Source organism: Euphorbia lathyris, chromosome 8 (genome assembly GCF_963576675.1).
Source record: "Euphorbia lathyris chromosome 8, ddEupLath1.1, whole genome shotgun sequence".
Taxonomy (NCBI): Eukaryota; Viridiplantae; Streptophyta; class Magnoliopsida; order Malpighiales; family Euphorbiaceae; genus Euphorbia; species Euphorbia lathyris.
Window position 1 is genome coordinate 61,794,888 of NC_088917.1, and position 20,561 is coordinate 61,815,448.

The 20,561-nt window shown below is 35.8% G+C and overlaps 1 protein-coding gene across 1 annotated transcript; it reads right to left on the minus strand.

The window, feature by feature from the left end:
- Positions 1 to 9,648: 9,648 nt before the first annotated feature.
- LOC136203771 (preprotein translocase subunit SCY1, chloroplastic) lies at positions 9,649 to 19,794 on the minus strand. The gene is made up of 8 exons (XM_065994996.1): positions 19,608 to 19,794; positions 17,977 to 18,131; positions 17,502 to 17,887; positions 16,350 to 16,649; positions 16,178 to 16,267; positions 15,449 to 15,572; positions 10,279 to 10,442; positions 9,649 to 10,046 (listed from the first exon to the last, which is right to left on the minus strand). The coding sequence occupies exons 1-8, from the start codon at positions 19,784 to 19,786 to the stop codon at positions 9,825 to 9,827; spliced, it is 1,620 nt and encodes a 539-aa protein (XP_065851068.1). The 5' UTR covers positions 19,787 to 19,794; the 3' UTR covers positions 9,649 to 9,824.
- Between the last annotated feature and the right edge of the window lie 767 nt (positions 19,795 to 20,561).

The following is a 20,561-nucleotide window of genomic DNA, read 5'->3' on the forward strand; positions in this document are numbered from 1 at the left end:
CCGTGAGCTATAACAACTTATGGCTTCCCAATATATAGCAAGCTGGAATCAAGAGGTGTTTGACATCAACCGATGTGGGATATAAATTATTACATCCTTCCCAGGCCTAAAGTATACTTGCTGCTGCAATTCTATCTTTCCATTCCACTACTACTATAGATTTTTGTCCTTTTTCTTTTTCCAATAAAATTATTTAGCTTTCAGTGTGTATGCAAAATTGTGTACTTCAACATTGCTATATATCATTCACTTTTGGTATAACAAATCCTTCAATTAGAAAATTCAGATCAAAATATCTAAAATTATTAAATGGCATAACTTCCATTTGACTCCTCAAATTTTAGCTTCAAAATCAATTAGTACCTTAAACTATTAAAATTATCAATCAGATATTTGAACTTAACAAAAATCACCAATTAAGTCCTTATTCTAAGCAAAAATCATCAATTGCATCCTCATCGAAAATGATTCGGTTGAACAGTTTCACACCCTCTTCCCCAAACCCATTTTGAGCCAACACGGATTATTACAGTCCATGTCAAATAGTTACAGTTTCTGATTTTAGGATAAAATAAGAACTCAAATGATGATTTTTATTTAGTTCATGTATCTAATTGATGATTTTGATAGTTTAAGGTCTTAATTGATTTTAAAATTTTAGTTTAGGGGCTTAAATGAGTGTTATTCCTTATTAAATATATCTTTAATCTAGTACCTTAAATTTGCAAATTCAAAATGAGGTAAATAGATATTTGTATTTATGTTTTTTTGCATTATGTTATCATCAATATAGAATTTAGCAGTAAAGCTTTTGTTTAAGGATATATGTATTATGTTTAAAAGAATTTATTATCAGTTTCGGCAATAGGAATATGAATAATTAACAATAGATTTGCATTATCCTAATTTTTGAGTTGCAATGTAGAAGTATCGAAATGAGTTGTCGTGTCATAATTATGATATTAAAATCGGACTGGTCAATAAACAGTAAAAGTAAAAGGATCGCAGGTGAAATGTTCAAATATGATTGCCGATTACTGCATTTTAAGTTGGCATTTATACAAATACAGATAACGAGTTCTCGGATAATCTCGTGTAATACATAAACTTATCTATATCAGTTTAAGTTTTTGGGTTGATAAACTTTTTTTAATAGAAAGTAAAACTCTGTAAAAGATAAAGTTTGAACAAAATCTTATTTCAATTGTGTTAGCGATATTTTGCGAATATGCTAATTTTCAACCTTGTCACGTGTGGTTAGGGTGCGGTTGTGTCAGAGAAATTATTTCTCAATTATTAAAGACGGTTAAGTTTGTGAAATTGTGCGCCGAAAACATGAATTCTAATCGAAGCGATTGGCGAGGGACGCAAGGATTGAAAAAGTCCCTCTTGGGTCTCTAGCGCCGTTTATAAAAACTTTGCTAGATTAATTATTTTTATTTAAGCTAAGCGTATAAATTGAAGACGGGTAAAATAAAGAAATTAAAAGTGCGAAATTGACACGAGATTTGGTGAAAAAATTGGTATTTTATTGATTTGATCAAGGTTTGAATACATATATTCAAAAAGCATGAAATTGAAAAATGAATTACAATTGAAAAATTTCTATACTAAACATATAGACGATCAATTGAATTGGGAAAAAACAAATCAATACAAGGAATTGAAATGCAATTAAAATAAAATTGAAATTCAACGACAAACTCGGAGCCACAATAGCTATCTCGACTGGACGTTGAACTTTGATGTCGGCTTGAAGTTCTCGGAGCACTGCGGTCGGTTGGGCCCATAAGGTATACGATCTTGGCAATGTCAACACGTGTGGTAGGCAAATGGGGCAGATTTAACCTTTGACTTCGGTGGGCTCGATTGAGTGCTTAAGAATGCGGAATTGGACGAGTAAATAGGCTAAATTTAACTTCGGGAGGTCAGGAACAAACTTCTATAAGGGATCGAAGGCTAAAACGAACTCTAAATGGACGAAATTGAGTTTTGAAAACAACTGGACGAATCTGAAAAAATCTGGGAACAGACCAGCTAAAAGAATTTGGGATGTAAAGATTGGCTTGTAACTATAGTTTCTGAGCACGGAATTGGGAAAATAAATACACTAGATTGAAATTCAAGATGTTAGGAACAACTTCGTTGAAGGGATCGAAAGCAAAAAATGAATCTAAATGGACGAAATCGGGCTGTGAAAATACTTAGACGAATCTGGAAAATTAATTTGAAAACAAAATTCTAACTAAGGATTGAGCAAATTAAAGGCTTGGGAATGCTAAATTGAATTGAAAAACTTAGAAAGAGGCTATTGGAACTTGGATTAAATCTAAAGGCAAGCTAAAAGAGCTAGAAAAAGGGAATGAGAACTAAGAACTTGAAGAACAAAAAACAAAAAACTAAGAATTAAGCATTGAAGCTTTGAGAGGGGGTTTGTGTATTAAATGAGTGTGTAATTATGAAGAATGAAGGGCCTATTTATAGCATTTTGAAAGGGCAATTTGTGTAATTAATCACCAACTAACCCTTATTTTTCTCTCTAATTTTGACCACTAACTTGCCACCTCACTAACTTCCTCAACCTCCACAAACCACCACTAACTTTCATGCCACATCACCCCACTACCTTGTGGTTAGAGACACTTTTAAGGCTTGGGCCGAGGTGTGGGGATGGGCTAGGCTTCGTAGGTTAGCTTGTGGTTGTGTCCGGATGCGTTTGGAGAAGTCGGTGATCGAAAACGGGCTCTGGGCGAGGATTGACCTCTAGCTCGCCGAGCTGACTTCCAGTTCGCTGAGCTGGGGGTTAGTTTACATATATATATTCATTATTTTATTTTTCATATTTTTCATCATTTTTATTTAGAAAAATGGAAACCATACCCTAAAATTAAATATAAGCTTTCTATATACATGAAAATAAAATTTATTTATTTTGGGCCAACAATTGCCCCCTCTTTTGTGTATAAATTGACTAGGATTGAAAATTTGTACACAAAAGAATGTATTTAGGATTTTTTTAACCAATTTTTTTTTTTCTTTTTCTTTGTTTCTTTTTTTTTTATTTTGAGGATTTTTTTAACCATTTTTTTTCTTTTTTTTTTTTAAATTTTGCTTCATTTTTTTTATAAGAGCCTCGTTTGAGCTCATGGAATTTTTTTTTTGTGAAAATGTGAGAAATAAAGCAAGAAAATTACAAAGCAATATGTATGACGAAATTAATGGAGATAATTGTGCAAAAATAAATAAATAATAACAAACTTGACCTCGTGTCCGATGAATGGTCTGAGATCAAAACAGTTGTTCAGAACAGTTGTTTGATGGGATTAAATTTGATTGAGATCAAATAAATACCAAAAGCTTGGTTCTGAGATAATTGATACTTTAGAATCAGAGATTGCTTCTGAAAATGATATGGAAATGGCTTGAAGGATTTCAGGTTAATGAAAAAATAACTTGAAGCTATGATGATGATGAAAATTAATTCGGACACGATTGCCTTGAATTGAGGAGTGTATAATGTTTATCTAAGCTAAATGGACTTCTAGAATAATCAGATTGGAATTTGTTGAATTGGACGTAGAAATTGGACGTAGAAATTGGACGTGTCAGAATCATTTTAAAATTTGAAGGACTCGAATGAAAATTTGCCAATTAATTGAAAAATAAATACACGAGTTATCTGATGTAAGAAAAATCAAATGACAATGGGGTGATTTCGAGTGAGAAAATTGAGGTTATAGGAAATCGTTTTGAACAAAACAAAAGTTGAGAGTTATAATTTGGATATCAACGAAGAGATTGAGATTGGTTTTGAAGGAAAAGGTGGCTTATGGCGGATGAAATCAATTTTGGGAAAAAAATGGCTAACTAGAACAGTTGTTTGATGGAAATTATGATTTTGAGATCAATAATTACCAAAAGCTTGGTTCTGGGTATTTTAATTAACCGGAATCAACTAATAGATTACAAATACGATTTAGAAATGGTAATAATTGAGCATTCTGGTTTGTGAGTTAGAGTTTGAAGCAAATGAAGAAGATGGGAAAACAAAAGTAGAAAATATGAACCAAATGGAAACATGAACATAAATAATTTATTTTGAAAACTGATATATATATATATAATGATTTTTTTTTTGGTGCTGGCAAAAACGCCAACTTATTTTAGCCATGAATGGTCTTATGGGCTATGTTGTAAGTATAAAATCATGTTATAGCCTCATATAATAAGATGCCCAATAATATTTCTACAAGAGGGATGCGAGTTTCCATGTCGATGATCTTATTTTTATGACTTTCTTTCTGCATAATAAAGTATAATTGTAAACTAGAGTCTACATAAATAAACAAGGTTAAGAAGTAGAAACCTCGTGACTTGTCCGGATGGTAGGAAAGTTAAAGTAGACTGGCGAAAAGAAGAATCATGGTCTGCAAACTTGGTCCCCTGTTTGAGTTAACAAACTTCATAGTGATCATAGGCTCTGGAAAAACATGAGTTGTTGGAAGAATCATTGGAGGTATTTTTGGGGCGGATTCTCGATTAATCTCCTGATCTTGACTGCCCCCCCAAACCATGATCATAGAAGTTTTCTTCATCCTGACTGAGTTGCGAATTACAATCGTAGAAAATATCTTCCTTATTTTCCTGAGTTTCTGAAGCCGCTTCTTCTTCGATATCACAACTTTTCATAAAATCTTCTGATTTTAAAGACTTCACAAGAATGAGAGATTCTTCTAGAATAAATTCTTGCACCTCTTCCAGTTGGATGCCCCCCGGGTTGGATACCTCATCCTCTTGACTAGATTCTGAATCATAGCTCCAACTTCCTCATCTTCTTGAATTTCTACAGGTCCTTCGTGGATTCCCTCCGAGTTAGAAGTGCTTGATGGGTCGTCACCCTCCCGACTGAAATCCGAATTGAGCTTATGAGATATATTTTCCTCCTTTTCCTGGGCTTGTACAACTGTCTTATTGTTCACGTCATGACTCCCTGGAAATTCTCTTGACTTTGGGGGATTTGCATCTATGGACAATACTTCTAGAGTGGGTTCTTGCTGAATTGCTTCCTCTTTACTGCCCCCCGCGTCAAGATCACTAGACACGACATCATCCTCTTTGCTGGATTTTGAAACATAGCTCCTAGAAATATCTTCTTCATATTTTTGAATTTCTATACGTGTTTCATGGATGCCTCTCGAATCAAGATCATTGGGAGCATTATCATCCTCTTGTATGGACTCAGAGTCATAGTCGTAGGGATCGTCTCCATACTCTTGACTTTCTATTGTCGTCTCGTCATTAGGCATCTTTGTTTTTGGAGGAGTTGGGCATGTGGGAGATGCTTCTAACTTCGTATTGTGATGAAATTCTCCCTTTTGGATTGCCCCCCAATACCTTTCAATGCAGGCTCTTAAAGAAGCTGCTACGTTAGCCGCCTGTTTCTCGAGTTGGTCCATTCTTTGTTGATATTCATCGTCCTTTGATTGGTTCTCCTCCATAAGTAATGATTCGATTTCTCCATCATCCTCAACAACTTGGACTACTTCCACCTCTGCCACACGGCTGGAATCCTCGAAAGAATTTTGGTCATAACTCATATTAGAGCACACAACATTTTCATATGTCTTATGCTTGATTGGAGCCATGACCGTACTTTTTTCAAAGCAAGATTGCCGACAAGGACGATGAAAATGGAGGTTTTCATCCCTATAATTACAAATATAACTATTTCGGCAATGATGATTACTCATCCGTAGATGCTCCCATACTTCAACATAATCAGGACCATATAGATTCTTATGGGACTCCTAGATTTGCTCCACATAGCAACCATATCGATCATCATAGAATGACGTAGTTTGAACATAAGCACAACACTTGCAGTCAATATTATGCTCGTCACTATGAATGAACTGAATATAGCCATCATTGTAGCATCTAAAGACGGTGTACCAATGAACCCACAATCCAGTTGCACTTATTGTAAAATGTCGATCTCGATTGAAACCACCAAAATACACCGGTATCGTAGCATCCCTTGCATCTTCATATGATGTCCTCGTCATGGTACGATTGCTTTGCACCTATTGACATTTACCAAATTTATCATGAAAATAAAGCAAATAAAGCAAATAGATAAAATTGCATAAAGTAAGAGCATGGAATAATAATAAGCTAAACTGAAAAGCTGATTGTGAGAGAAAAAAAAAATTTGTTTATAGGCAAAAGGGCATTCAAATTTTTGAAAAAGCTTAAATAAAATATCCCACTGGGCATGCCAAAATTTTTTAGTGTTAGCTAATAAATTTTGGTAAAGTGGAAGTGAGGCGAAAAAAATAAATGTGATATGGAAAAAAAGTTACGGAAGAAAATAGGCACAAAAACGAGATCTAAATTTTTTGGCAAGGCTTAAAAATAGGTTCCACTAGGCGTGCCAAAAATTGTTAGCGTTAGCTAATAAATTTTAGTAAGGTAAAGTGGGGCGAGAAAAATACGATACGATGTCTGAAAAATAATAAAAAAAAATGGTGTAAAAAATGGTTTTAGGTCCTAAATGCAATTTTTGGTAACCTAAAAAAACAAAAGGTCCAACTGGGTGTGCCAAAAATTGTTAGCGATATTTTGCGAATATGCTAATTTTCAACCTTGTCACGTGTGGTTAGGGTGCGGGCGTGCCAGAAAAATTATTTCTCAATTATTAAAGACGGTTAAGTTTGTGAAATTGTGCGCCGAAAACATGAATTCTAATCGAAGCGATTGGCGAGGGACACAAGGATTGAAAAAGTCCATCTTCGGTCTCTAGCGCCGTTTATAAAAACTTTGCTAGATTAATTATTTTTATTTAAGCTAAGCGTATAAATTGAAGACGGGTAAAATAAAGAAATTAAAAGTGCGAAATTGACACGAGATTTGGTGAAAAAATTGGTATTTTATTGATTTAATCAAGGTTTGAATACATATATTCAAAAAGCATGAAATTGAAAAATGAATTACAATTGAAAAATTTCTATACTAAACATATAGACGATCAATTGAATTGGGAAAAAAACAAATCAATACAAGGAATTGAAATGCAATTAAAATAAAATTGAAATTCAACGACAAACTCGGAGCCACAATAGCTATCTCGACTGGACGTTGAACTTTGGTGTCGGCTTGAAGTTCTCGGAGCACTGTGGTCGGTTGGGCCCGTAAGGTATACGATCTTGGCAATGTCAAAACGTGTGGTAGGCAAATGTGGCAGATTTAACCTTTGACTTCAGTGGGCTCGATTGAGTGCTTAAGAACGCGGAATTGGACGAGTAAATAGGCTAAATTTAACTTCGGGAGGTCAGGAACAAACTTCTATAAGGGATCGAAGGCTAAAACGGACTCTAAATGGACGAAATTGAGTTTTGAAAATAACTGGACGAATCTGGAAAAATCTGGGAACAGACTAGCTAAAAGAATTTGGGCTGTAAAGATTGGCTTGTAACTATAGTTTCTGAGCACGGAATTGGGAAAATAAACATACTAGATTGAAATTCAAGACGTCAGGAACAACTTCGTTGAAGGGATCGAAAGCAAAAAATGACTCTAAATGGACGAAATCGAGCTTTGAAAATACTTGGACGAATCTGGAAAATTAATTTGAAAACAGAATTCTAACTAAGGATTGAGCAAATTAAAGGCTTGGGAATGCTAAATTGAATTGAAAAACTTAGAAATAGACTATTGGAACTTGGATTAAAGCTAAAGGCAAGCTAAAAGAGCTAGAAAAAGGGAATGAGAACTAAGAACTTGAAGAACAAAGAACAAAAAACTAAGAATTAAGCATTGAAGCTTTGAGAGGGGGTTTGTGTATTGAATGAGTGTGTAATTATGAAGAATGAAGGGCCTATTTATAGCATTTTGAAAGGGCAATTTGTGTAATTAATCACCAACTAACCCTTATTTTTCTCTCTAATTTTGACCACTAACTTGCCACCTCACTAACTTCATCAACCTCCACAAACCACCACTAACTTCCATGCCACATCACCCCACTACCTTGTGGTTAGAGACACTTTTAAGGCTTGGGCCTAGGTATGGGGATGGGCTAGGCTTCGTAGGTTAGCTCGTGGTTGTGTCCGGATGCGTTTGGAGAAGTCGGTGACCGAAAACGGGCTCCGGGCGAGGACTGACCTCTAGCTCGCCGAGCTGACTTCCAGTTCGCCGAGCTGGAGGTTAGTTTATATATATATTTATTATTTTATTTTTCATCATTTTTATTTCTTTTATTTAGAAAAATGGAAACTATACCCTAAAATTAAATATAAGCTTTTTATATACATAAAAATAAATGTATATAAATAAAATTTATTTATTTTGAGCCAACAAATTGTCAAGCAAAATTTCAAAATATAAATAAATAAGCAAAAAGGATTATAAGACCCTTGATATTTCATTTTTTGCATTGAGCATTTAATCTTTCATTTAGATAATGATAATTTCTTTTTTATAACATTAAACTCGTATTTACTAAATTAGTTAACTTCCAACATATAATGAGTTAAAAGAGCATTACTAATTTTTAGCTCAAATTGCATTTTAGCATTCAAAATAAGATTTTTACGAATTTTCTGTCACTACATTAGATATATATAAAAGAAACTGTTATTAAACTATCTAAAATATGAATATTGCACAAGGATGAAAAAATAATGCTCTATTTCAAATCGTTAAGAGTTTAAGGTGATAAAAAAAAAAAAAATAAATAAAAGTTTAATGTTGAAAAAAAAATCAAGAGTTAAATCCACCAATATTAAAAAGGTAAATTATAAAACTGGGCCAATTCAGAAATCCATTTACGTATTTAGACTCATTACACCACTCATTACATATCTAGATCATTTTAATATAGAATTTTCCAAAATACCCTCCATATATATATAACAAAAATAGCAAAAATCAGAAAGAAAGTAAATATCTTAATTTATCATTATTTATTATAATTATAATTATTTATTATTATTATTATTATTATAAGCTTATTTATTTTAATTATTGCTATTTTAAAGTCTAATATTATCAATTCAGTTGAGTTTACTTAATTTCAGTAATCTAACTCCCACAAGAAAAAGAAAAAAAGGTGTTGATTTGAGAACTACACTGTATTCAACTACACTTAGAATGCTGCAAAGAAAAAGTCTAGCAAAAGAGGAAGCAAACTGATTCCAGAGGCGAGTCCACCCGACCAGCTACGAGGGTGGAGATTATTCATTTTTTGCTGAAGGAGGAGACTCTCAAAAGGCCGATTCAACTTTTAGGAGGGGCAATTCATCTAGCGTGTTGGGTGGAGACTCAAGGAGCTATAGTACAACTAGTGCACCTTCTACAGTGTTCGGATAGAGGATTCTAACTCTGCGGGATTTTATACTAGAGTCAGTCCATTGCCGAACTGTTCCACTTGTGTCGAGGACACTTTCACAGAGATTGCCCAAATCAGTTGATAGGCAATGATAAAGGTACACAAAAAATGGCCCAGAGTCAAAGTAGCATGGGAGATAATGACAGAAATGAACTGAATGCTACGTTGAAAAAGGAGAGGGAGTGAATGTGTTTTATTAGTTTAGTGTATTTCTAATACATGCAGATGCGTTTTAAAGCCGTGAAACTCAAAGTAGACTGTTGGCTGTTAGATTTTCCTTGTTTTAAACCTTAAATTAGCAAAACTTCTACAGCATCATGTAAATGAATCAATCTGCAAGGTCAGAAACTTAAATAAAACATGGTAAAATACACATCACCATGCCATCTGGATAAGAAATTGCATCTTCCCGACTGCATGAATTCAGAAACCGTATCTATCTGTCAATGTCATAAAATTCTATGTTCTTATACTTCTGCGATATTATTTCTGCTTGTACTTTTCTTGCAGTGTCTGTTGCACAACCAACAAGAATGAGCACTGAAGTTCCTGCAAATCCTCTAAATGCAGTCAAATGCGTTATTTGTTCGACAACTGCAGGACCAGCAGCCAATATAGCCAAAAACCCAGAACCCAGAACAGATATCCTGCTAAGAACCTACATTACAAATCCAAAATCAGTTATGCCTTTTCTATATACATCATAACACCAATCATTTGATACACTACTACTAAGTACTAACGATTAACCCTTGTTATTCCTGTTATTCGTAGTATAAATTTGAAATGGAGAAAAAGTATCATGAATTGCCCAGTGTGAATATGCTGATTTGAATGTTCTAACTTGATAATGCAAAAAGAAAAAAACTACTCTTCAGAAATATAATTACCGTTTTTATATATGCAGCTGTACTTTTACCCGGTCGGACTTGTGGAATTGACGCACCCTGGCGTTTCAACTGTTCGCTCACATCATCAGGATCCAGTTGTAGGAAGGTGTAATAATAGTTGAAGAAGGCTATTAATAGGATGTTGGTGGGCAAATAGAATGAACCTGCAAACATATGTATATGTTGGGTTAACATTTACAAAGATTGAAATTAAATCATTAATCCCACTTATTGTTGAGACAGGCATTTCTTCAGAATTTGTAAACCAATTTTGACGTTGAATCAGTAACTACGACATTTAAAAAAAACAATAAAGTCCGAGAATCGAACACCACAAACAATTCAATCTCATCCCTCTTAATCACTGTAATTAATATAGTGTATGTATATGGCTGCTTAGGGTGCTATTTGTCAATGTAATTGGCTGCTGTAGGGTAGAAAATGTTAGGCTACTTGTGGGGTAAGGATAGTTGACTGTATGTGAGCTAGTGTGTATGTCATGTAATACAGAAAAATACAAAAATAAGATTACAGAAGTTTACATGGTATCGGAGCTTTAGGTTCTCTGTGTTGGGTTTGAGTGTTCTGGGTAGTATTTCCCAGGTTTGTGTTTTCTGGGTAGAATTTCTAGGGTTATCAATGAAGGGCTTGAGTCCCTTGTGTATATTTCCAGACTTCAGTTTATCTCACCACCCATCTCAGTCCTTCTTTCCGCCTCCGACCGGCCTGTCTCCGAAATCTGACCAGCTACCGACCTGCGCGTGAGTCCCACGCGCCGCATCAGAAATTTTCGCCACATCCACGCGCCGGCGCGTGACGCGCGTCCCGTCTCCTTCTTACCTCCGTCCTAGCTTTCCGGCGTCGGAATCTAATTTCCGGCCACCCTTTGTGCTCGCCGCCGTCAGGCAAGTCCCTCCTCAGAATCTGCCTTTCTAGTACTCCACTCCTTTATGCGTACGTCTTTGTACGGTTCTGTTCTTTCATTTTAGAATTAGGGTTTTCACTTTTAATTTCAAGTGTATTATCTTTATATTTAAAAAAAAAAAAAAAACAAAACAAAACAGAAGATAGTAAAAGAAAGGAAAAAAAAAGAAGAAATCTCTTAAAAAAAAACAAGAAAATATATACATATATATTTCTTTTCATCTAGTTTCATGGCGGAAGGAATTGAAAAGAAAATTGTGACTGAATTTACGTTAGGGTCCTCCAAACTTACGGATAGAAAATTAATTGGGAGTGAAAACTATACTCAGTGGCAACGCACTATCCGTAGTGGCCACCGTAGCTCCCCTCGTACTTGTTATCACGGTGGGAGAGAATGGCATGTTAAGAAACATTGTTGGAAACTGCATGGTAAACCACCCCAACACTCGGGACAGCACCCTCTCCGAAGATCTGCAAATGTGGCAACTCAAGATGGCATCATTCCAACCCCGTCCTTTGTCACCATTTCTGCCGATGAGTATGGTCGGTTTCAGCAAGTTTTTGCGGCTTATGATGCAGAACAACCATCAACCTCAACCTCCGCTTTGGCTGATACAGGTAATAATATGGCATGTCTCTCCACCTCCTCTCGTAGTTGGGTAATTGACTCTGGTGCTACAGACCATATGACTGGCAACACAGGTATTCTTTCTTCTTTTCAACATCTGGCCAATTTTCCGTCTGTTATGTTAGCCAATGGCTCAACTGCTTCTGTAATTGGACAAGGGATAGCTCATCCAACATCTAATATTCCTTTATCCTCTGTTTTATGTTTACCCAATTTTCCTCTTAACTTATTATCTGTCAGCCAACTTACTAAGACCCTTAACTGCTCTGTTGTTTTTTATCCTACCCATTGTCTTTTTCAAGATCTTGGGACGAAGAAAATTATTGGTCGAGGGAACCTGGTAAATGGATTGTACGTACTTGATTCAACTTATCGACCAGTGTCAAAATCCATTGTCTGCACAAGCGCATCTCTTTTGCGACTCCACTGTCAATTTGGCCATCCGTCTTTCCCAGTTTTACTAAAGTTATGTCCTAGTCTTCTGCGTGATTCTACTCTGGAATGTAAAGCTTGTCAATTCGCTAAGCATCACAGAGTTTCGTATCCACCGCGAATCAATAAACGTGTCGAGTCTTCCTTTTATTTGGTGCACACCGATGTCTGGGGTCCGTGTCCTATTGTGTCCAAACTTGGTTTTCGTTATTTTGTAACCTTTGTTGATGATTATTCTCATGTTACTTGGCTTTATCCTATGAAAAATCGTTCAGAATTATTTACTATCTTTTGTGCCTTTCATGCTGAGATTCGCACACAATTTAACAAATCTATTTGTATTTTGCGAAGTGACAATGCTAAAGAATATTTATCTTGCACTTTCCAATCGTATCTTTCCCAGCATGGTATTATTCATCAGACTTCCTGCATCGTAACCCCTCAGCAAAACGGTGTTGCCGAACGTAAGAATCGTCACTTATTAGAAGTCGCTCGCGCACTGTTGTTTCATATGCAGGTTCCTAAGACTTTTTGGGAAGATGCAGTCTCCACTGCCTGTTTTCTCATCAATCGTATGCCCTCTTCAGTCCTTAACGGCCAGATTCCATACTCCCTTCTGTTTCCCTCGTCTTCTTTATTTCCTCTTGCACCACGTGTTTTTGGATGTACTTGTTTTGTTCAAGACATGCGGCCACAAGTCTCCAAACTTGATCCCAAATCCATCAAGTGTATCTTTGTGGGTTATTCTCGGACTCAAAAAGGGTATCGTTGCTATTCTCCTTCTTTGGGTCGTTATTTGGTGTCCGCTGATGTTACCTTTTTTGAAAACACTCCTTTTTATGGTCTTGACTCAACTTCTTCTGTTGATCCGGCAAGTCCGTCTGACGATAATTATCTTGTTTATACTGTAAGTGAGCAGGTGGTTTCTGTTCCTTCTCGACCAGTTGTCCGTCACGTTTATTCTCGGCGTGTACATCCTTCAAGTGCTGCACCTTCTAGTGCTACAGTTGCCAGTGTTCCCCCTCCAGTTTCGTCTCCAGATCCTTCCCCATCTTCAGATCCTAACATTGACTTTCCTATCGCCCTCCGAAAAGGTACCCGTCAATGCACTTATCCGATCTCTTCATTTGTATGTTATGATGCGTTATCACCTTCCTCGAAGTCTTTTGTAGCTTCCTTAGATTCAGTTGTTGTTCCTTCCTCCCTCTCTGAAGCACTGAATCATCCTGGTTGGCTCTAAGCAATGAAAGAGGAAATGCATGCCCTTGAACAAAATCATACTTGGGATCTAGTGTCTCTTCCATCTCAGAAGCGTGCTATTGGTTGCAAATGGGTGTTCAATGTCAAGTTCAATCCAGATGGTTCTGTTGCTCGGTTGAAAGCTCGTTTAGTTGCAAAAGGTTATGCTCAAACTTATGGCATCGACTATTTAGAGACATTTTCCCCTGTTGCCAAACTCTCCTCCGTTCGATTGTTCATTTCTTTGGCTGCTACTTACAACTGGCCTCTTCATCAACTTGATGTCAAGAATGCCTTTTTGAATGGAGATCTACGCGAGGAAGTTTACATGGAGCAACCTCCTGGTTTTGTTGCTCAGGGGGAGTCTGGGAAAGTTTGCAGGTTACGCAGGTCCTTATATGGATTGAAGCAATCTCCTCGTGCTTGGTTTGGACGATTCAGTGCTGCTGTCATTGAATTTGGTCTTCGTCGAAGTGCATATGATCATTCTGTGTTCTACTCATCATCTACTTCCGGGTGCATTTTACTAGTAGTATATGTTGATGACATTGTAATTACTGGAAATAATGAAAATGGCATTATAAAACTGAAAGAATTCCTCGGTACGTGTTTTCAGACAAAGGACCTAGGACAATTGAAATATTTTTTGGGGATTGAAGTTTGCCGAAGCCGTAAAGGGATTTACCTCACTCAGAGAAAATACTGTCTAGATGTGTTAAGTGACGCTGGTTTGATTGAGGCAAAGACTTGTGATGCACCTATGATACCAAATGGGAAGTTGAAGACCGACGATGGAGATTTACTTCCGGACCCTGAAAGATATTGACGAATCGTTGGAAAATTGAACTATCTTACAATCACTCGTCCTGATATTTCTTTTGCGGTAAGTGTTGTGAGCCAGTTCATGTCATCTCCAAGAACTTCACATTGGGATGCTGTTAGTCATATTCTGAAATACCTAAAGGGGGCTCCGGGGCGTGGTATACTATATCAAAATCATGGTCATCACACTGTGGAAGGTTTTACAGATGCGGATTATGCAGGAGATCTTACAGATAGGCGTTCTACTACGGGTTATTGTGTATTTGTCGGAGGCAACCTAATATCTTGGAAAAGTAAAAAGCAGAGTGTTGTATCTAGATCCAGTGCAGAATCTGAGTGCAGGGCTATGGCACAAACTACGTGTGAACTTGTATGGCTACGCAACCTCCTTGGTGAGATTGGTTTTGCTCAGATGAAACCCATGAAGTTATGGTGTGATAATGAAGCAGCTATCTATATCGCCAATAATCCTGTATTCAATGAAAGAACAAAACACATAGAAGTTGACTGCCACTTTACTCGAGAAAAGCTAGAAGATGGCACAATCACAACTCCACACATCAGAACAGAGGAACAATTGGCAGACGTGTTTACAAAAGCATTACCAGGAAATCGGGTTAACTATATATGTACCAAGCTGGGCATGATCAACATCTATACTCCAGCTTGAGGGGGAGTGTAATTAATATAGTGTATGTATATGGCTGCTTAGGGTGCTATTTGTCAATGTAATTGGCTGTTGTAGGGTAGAAAATGTTAGGCTACTTGTGGGGTAAGGATAGTTGACTGTATGTGAGCTAGTGTGTATATAAATGTATGTCATGTAATACAGAAAAATACAGAAATAAGATTACAGAAGTTTACAATCACCATATGCCCAAACCCGTATCATGGACATTCAGATTGCAGTGAGCTGAGCAGTCAAAAAAATTGATTAAATTCATGAATTATCACGCATTATCACGAATCCTTGCCCTTTGCATGAGCATATATTAGAGATTGATTTCGAAAGATTGGTAAGAAATTATGCTCTGTTTCCAGAAACAATTATTACAATTGGAGCAGTTTTTCTTCGACTAATATATCTCACTTTTTCTAACAATAGTACTAGGAAAAAATACGTACCCCCAGGGTTTAAAGCCAATGCTGCTTTCTTCAATGCAGATATTCCAGTGAATCTTGCTAGTGTGCCAGGAAGAGCCAATGATGATGTTGAAAATATGATTGGCATCACTCCAGAACTATTTACCTGGAATATCATAAGAATATAATGTTCATTGTACATAACTGCGAACCATACCACGCGCATACAAAATATAACATGGAACCATTAATAGTATGTGCATCATGCCATAGCAATCTTGATTGTCCCTCTTTGGATCTTCTACTTAAGTGGATTTTTTTTATTGCAGTTTATAATTTGGGACTGATGCAGGTCCCAAAGCCTAAAGAGGCTCAAGCATTTCTTGCTTTTCACATGCAAAAAAAAAAAAAAAAAGCACCGCATAGTTTAGTATAGTTATTGTCTTGTGATTTTGAACTAGCATATATCAACAGAACTGGCAGGTTAGCTCCATAATGGAAACAGAATTTGGGGAAGTTTCATGTTTCTGGATTCCCCAGTGCTGGAAACTATGTCTACGTAAAGAAGCTATCTAAACAATTAAAAGAAAAACATCCATAAATTAGCAAACATTTTAAAATCAAACACCTGAATAGAATATCAACACTTAAAAGAAAAATAAAACCCACACTGTGGTGCATTACTGAACAAGGATCATCAGCATAAACCACATCAAAATTCTGAATTTCCAAAAATTTCAGGAAAACCATACAAGATCCTGAAATACAAACCTTGAAAGGTAGGTAGGCAGATTTTTGAAGCCCAGCACTTTTGCTGGTGTATCTTGAGGCATAGTTGATTGGAATCTTTCTCTCTGCTTCCTGAAACCCAACCATTGCTAAATTTGTTAATGTTTCTTTTCTTCCAGAAATTCAAGATTCATTAGGAAATAATCGACATTACCTGAACATACACAATGCCAAGAACTAAAAGGACGAATGAGATGATGATTGCAACAAGTCCTATATAGTTTCCATCCTGATATCCCTCTGCAACTGTCCTCCCAAAAGATGCCGGCAAATAAGAAATAATGCTTGTGAATATCAAAAGTGAAGTGCCATTTCCAAGTTTTAGATCAGAAATACGTTCTCCAAGGTATGTTGTCAATACAGAGCCAAGTGTTAACAGAGTAACAGATGACAGAGCCCACTGTGTACTGAAGTCATTAACATAGGGACGCAGGAAAAGAACCTGGCCAATTGCCTGTCATGAAAGAAAATGCTCAGGTAGGTATCATGTATGCTCATTGATTTCATAAGTAACATTATCAAGTAAGGTAAGATGAAACATTGGGTGGGATTTCAGGAGTTTTCAGCGAGATATATGTACTGTATCTTTACAAATTCATATACAACTGCAACCATGCAGCAAATAAATTTAGGGGAAAAGTACAAAAAGACCCATGTGTTTTTATTTTTTGCAGAAGAGGGCATTTGCTTTATACAGTTAGCAAAGAAAGAAATTTGACTAACACTGGTTGACACATCACCTAGTCAACATTCCATTGTGTCACGCCAGTAAAGCAAACAAGTCAACAAAGACTAACATTGTTAGTCGTATTCTTTCATTTTGCTAACTGTGTAAAACACATGCCTTCATTTGCAAAAAGAAAAAAAGAAAAAAAAAATCCTTTATATGCATATCGATGAAACCACAGAGCTTTTATTTGTACTTTGCCCTAAATTTAGCAACATATACATTTGAGTCAAAATCAGTTAAAGTCCCAAGTTATTTCTTTGGTGGTTAGACAAACTTCTAGCGACATATGCTCATGCTCACAAGAATCTGCACAGGATTTATGTCTTAATGGCATATTTGATTCATACAATCACCTATTTCTCTTTCTGGTTTCTGTTTAGAGAAAAAAAAATCTAAATCACTAGCCTAACTACCATGGTGTCTTCATTTTCTCTAAACATGAAAGGATAAGCAAAAAAAAAAAATATATATATATATATCTTTTAGAACCAAATGATCAAAAACCTCATAGAACTAACAAGTTGTTCAAAGCCTCTATAGCTGACCCTTATTCAGTTCAATCACTAAATTGAATACCTGTACTACAGCAAATCCAACCGAAGCATATCGTGTGTACTGCAGAATCTTCTTTCTTCCAGCTTCGCCTTCTTTTTTCTGAAGATCTTGCAACTTGGGGTAAACTTGGGCCAGAAGCTGAAACACAATTTGTGCATTGATGAATGGAACAATACCAAGGGAACATATCCCAAGTCTACCAATGCCTCCCCCAGAAAATGAATCTAAAGTGCTCAGTAAGCTATTCTGATCTAAATTTCCAACAAAAGCATCCCTATTTACCCCACCAAGAGGTATATATATTCCAAGACGGGATAGAGCCAGGAATCCCAAAAGCTTGAGAAATTTTCCTGGTAATGGACCTTTAAAGAAGTCCCCAAAATCAATAGAACTGTCCTCAATTGCAGCTGCAAGTTTCAAAGCATTCTTCTTAATTGCTAAGGGCTAAGAATATAACTTGGAACTTGAAATTTTTTTAAATATCAAGAAAACAGACCCGCAGCTCCTCGAGCTGATGGCTTATCATTTTTTGTACTCGATGCGCTTTCAAATATTGGTGATAGAAAATCTAGTAGACCTTCCCACGTGGCATTTAAACCAGAAGATACATCTGAGTTAATACCCAAGGGATCAAAAACTGCATAGTCATAGCTGAAAAGGAATTCTAATAAGTCAGCAAGAGAAGAAATATTACAACACAAATACATCTAATAATGAGAAGAGGGAAAGCGAATGACAACTATACAAGTTAGCAAGAAATCAAGGACATATCTTTTTTTTTATGGAAGAAATCAAGAACATATCTGATATAATGAAGAATTAGGAAATCCTAGTAATTTTCAAATCTCGTGAGAACTTCAAAATTTAAACAAGGAACCTAATTATAGGACTATAGAGGAATCTAGATAAACACATTATATAATAATTATTAGGGAATTTACTTATATAAGTGGTATCTGAAACTTCGCAAAATCAGAATGAACCAACTCAGGAAGTCAGACTACTCGTTACATGCTTGGTTAAGGAAGCAAAAATCTACAGAAGTAAATGCCATACAAGAAAAATAATAAAAGGAATGTCATTGAATAGATTATTTGAAATAGATGGAATAATTTCCATATTCCAGACAAACTATTGGTGAAAGAACCATAGAAAGATGGAACCTCAAAAAGACAGCCACACAATGTCAAAATATTTACAATCCAATAGACTAGGATGGCCGGTCCCTAAACAGAGGTGAACTATATGACAGAAAAACAATATCAGGCTGCATAATTCAAACCAACCTTTTATTGTATTTTCAGATTACGCATAACAAAGAGTTGCACTTTTATGCTAGATAAGGTGTAAGACCAATGCATTGTGTAAGATCTATGCTAAAAGCCAGCTAAGATCTCCTGAAATCAGGAAATTATAATGTCAATTTCAGAATTGCCAGTGTTGTCTTTCAAATCAATCCTCATTGTTATTTACTTGGAAGCTATACCAAAAGTAACAATTAATCAACAAATAATTTTCATTAAAACAGCAGGGAAGTTCAACTTAGTCACTTAGTCTTTGATAAAGTTAAAAGAAACGCTAAGATTTAAGATGCTGAACAAATGAAAAACTTATGTTCTGTAAGCAACTAATGAATAATGTAGCAGTAACAGCAAGGACATAATGCATGAAAAAGCAATAAGATAAGGATTGCTTCTCTCTCTTCCAAATCAATCCTCATTGTGATTTAGTCGGAAGACACAACAAAAGTAGAAATTAAACATAAAAAGATTTCATTATAACAACGGGAAACCTCAACTTAGCCTTTCCTAAATTTATATATAATAAACAGATTAAGATTTAAAATTCTGAATAAGTATGTTCAGTAAGCATTAATTGAATAAAAGTATCAGCAATGAGTCAATGATATAATGGTAGAAGAGGGGAAAAAATGAAGAACGGAATTTTCAAATAGTTAAGCATCAATCAAACAATTATATGCCATACTTTTCCTATAGAAAACAACTAATAGAAACATAGGAGAAGTTGGAAAATGTAAAAGAGCAAGCAATCCAATTTAGTGAATTAAAGAAGAAAATAGTAGAATCAGAAGACAAAAATTGAAAAATTATAAAGGAAAAGACTCACCTATTGGATTGAAGTGCAGTGTTGTTGGTGGATTTGGCTTGGACAGAGAAAGAGGATTTACGGAAAGAGGAGTTGAGTCTGAAAGAAGAGGGTTTGGAAGGATTGAGAAAAGAAAGAGAAGAGAGGTTGAGGCTATTGGAAGAGAAAGGAGCGGATACTGCTCTCACTGATATCAACATTATCTCTCTCACTTATTTTTGGTGTCCTTCGGTTTCTACTTATTTTTGTTTTATTTTTTATTTTTTGGAAATTACAATTTTTATATTTATTTTTTTTGGTTAAAGTTGAAATTTGTCTTCAATACTTTTTTTTTTCCGAAACAAATGCAATTAATAAGCCACAACCGGGCAATCAAAGTTAAGTACAGAATACAAAAAAGACGGAACAACATCAAAAAACATGGGACAAGAATAAGAACGAGAGGACTTTGCTAAAGAGTGAGCCACCTCATTCGCTTGTCGCCTTACAAAACAAATAGAATAATTGTTGTTGAGAAGAAGAGAGCGACAACATGACACCAACGAACCAAACTCTGATATATCGTCAGATCTGGAATTAATAGCATCGACCACAGATTTCGCATCTAGCTCAAAAACCACTTGACTATATCCCTCCTCCGTCACCCATTTCAGCGCCGAAAAAAGTGCCAAAGCCTCACACTCTTGCACCGATAGTAATCCAACCATAGTTGCGGTTCTTGCAGCAACAAACCTTCCATCCTCGTCTCTTAAAACAGCGCCCATTCCAACCTGCATGGTATCCCCAAAACAGGCCGCAATCAACATAAATTTTATTTATTGTTAGTCGCTATTTTTATAGTAGTTTTAGGATATTTTTAGATTTTTTAACATGTATTTAAGTATAGTTTTTTTATCATTGCGAGTTTTTTAAATGTTCGTTTTTTTGTTTTTTAATTTATTTGTATTTTTCTTGATTTTTAGGTATTCCGAGTGA

Coding starts and splice junctions, on each gene's coding strand:
- LOC136203771 (XM_065994996.1), bottom strand. CDS start 19,786: ATGTTGATATCAGTGAGAGCAGTATCCGCTCCTTTCTCTTCCAATAGC. Junction 15,573..16,177: donor CTGCCTACCTACCTTTCAAG/GTTTGTATTTCA, acceptor ATGATATTCCAG/GTAAATAGTTCTGGAGTGAT. Junction 10,047..10,278: donor CAGCTGCATATATAAAAACG/GTAATTATATTT, acceptor TTTGTAATGTAG/GTTCTTAGCAGGATATCTGT.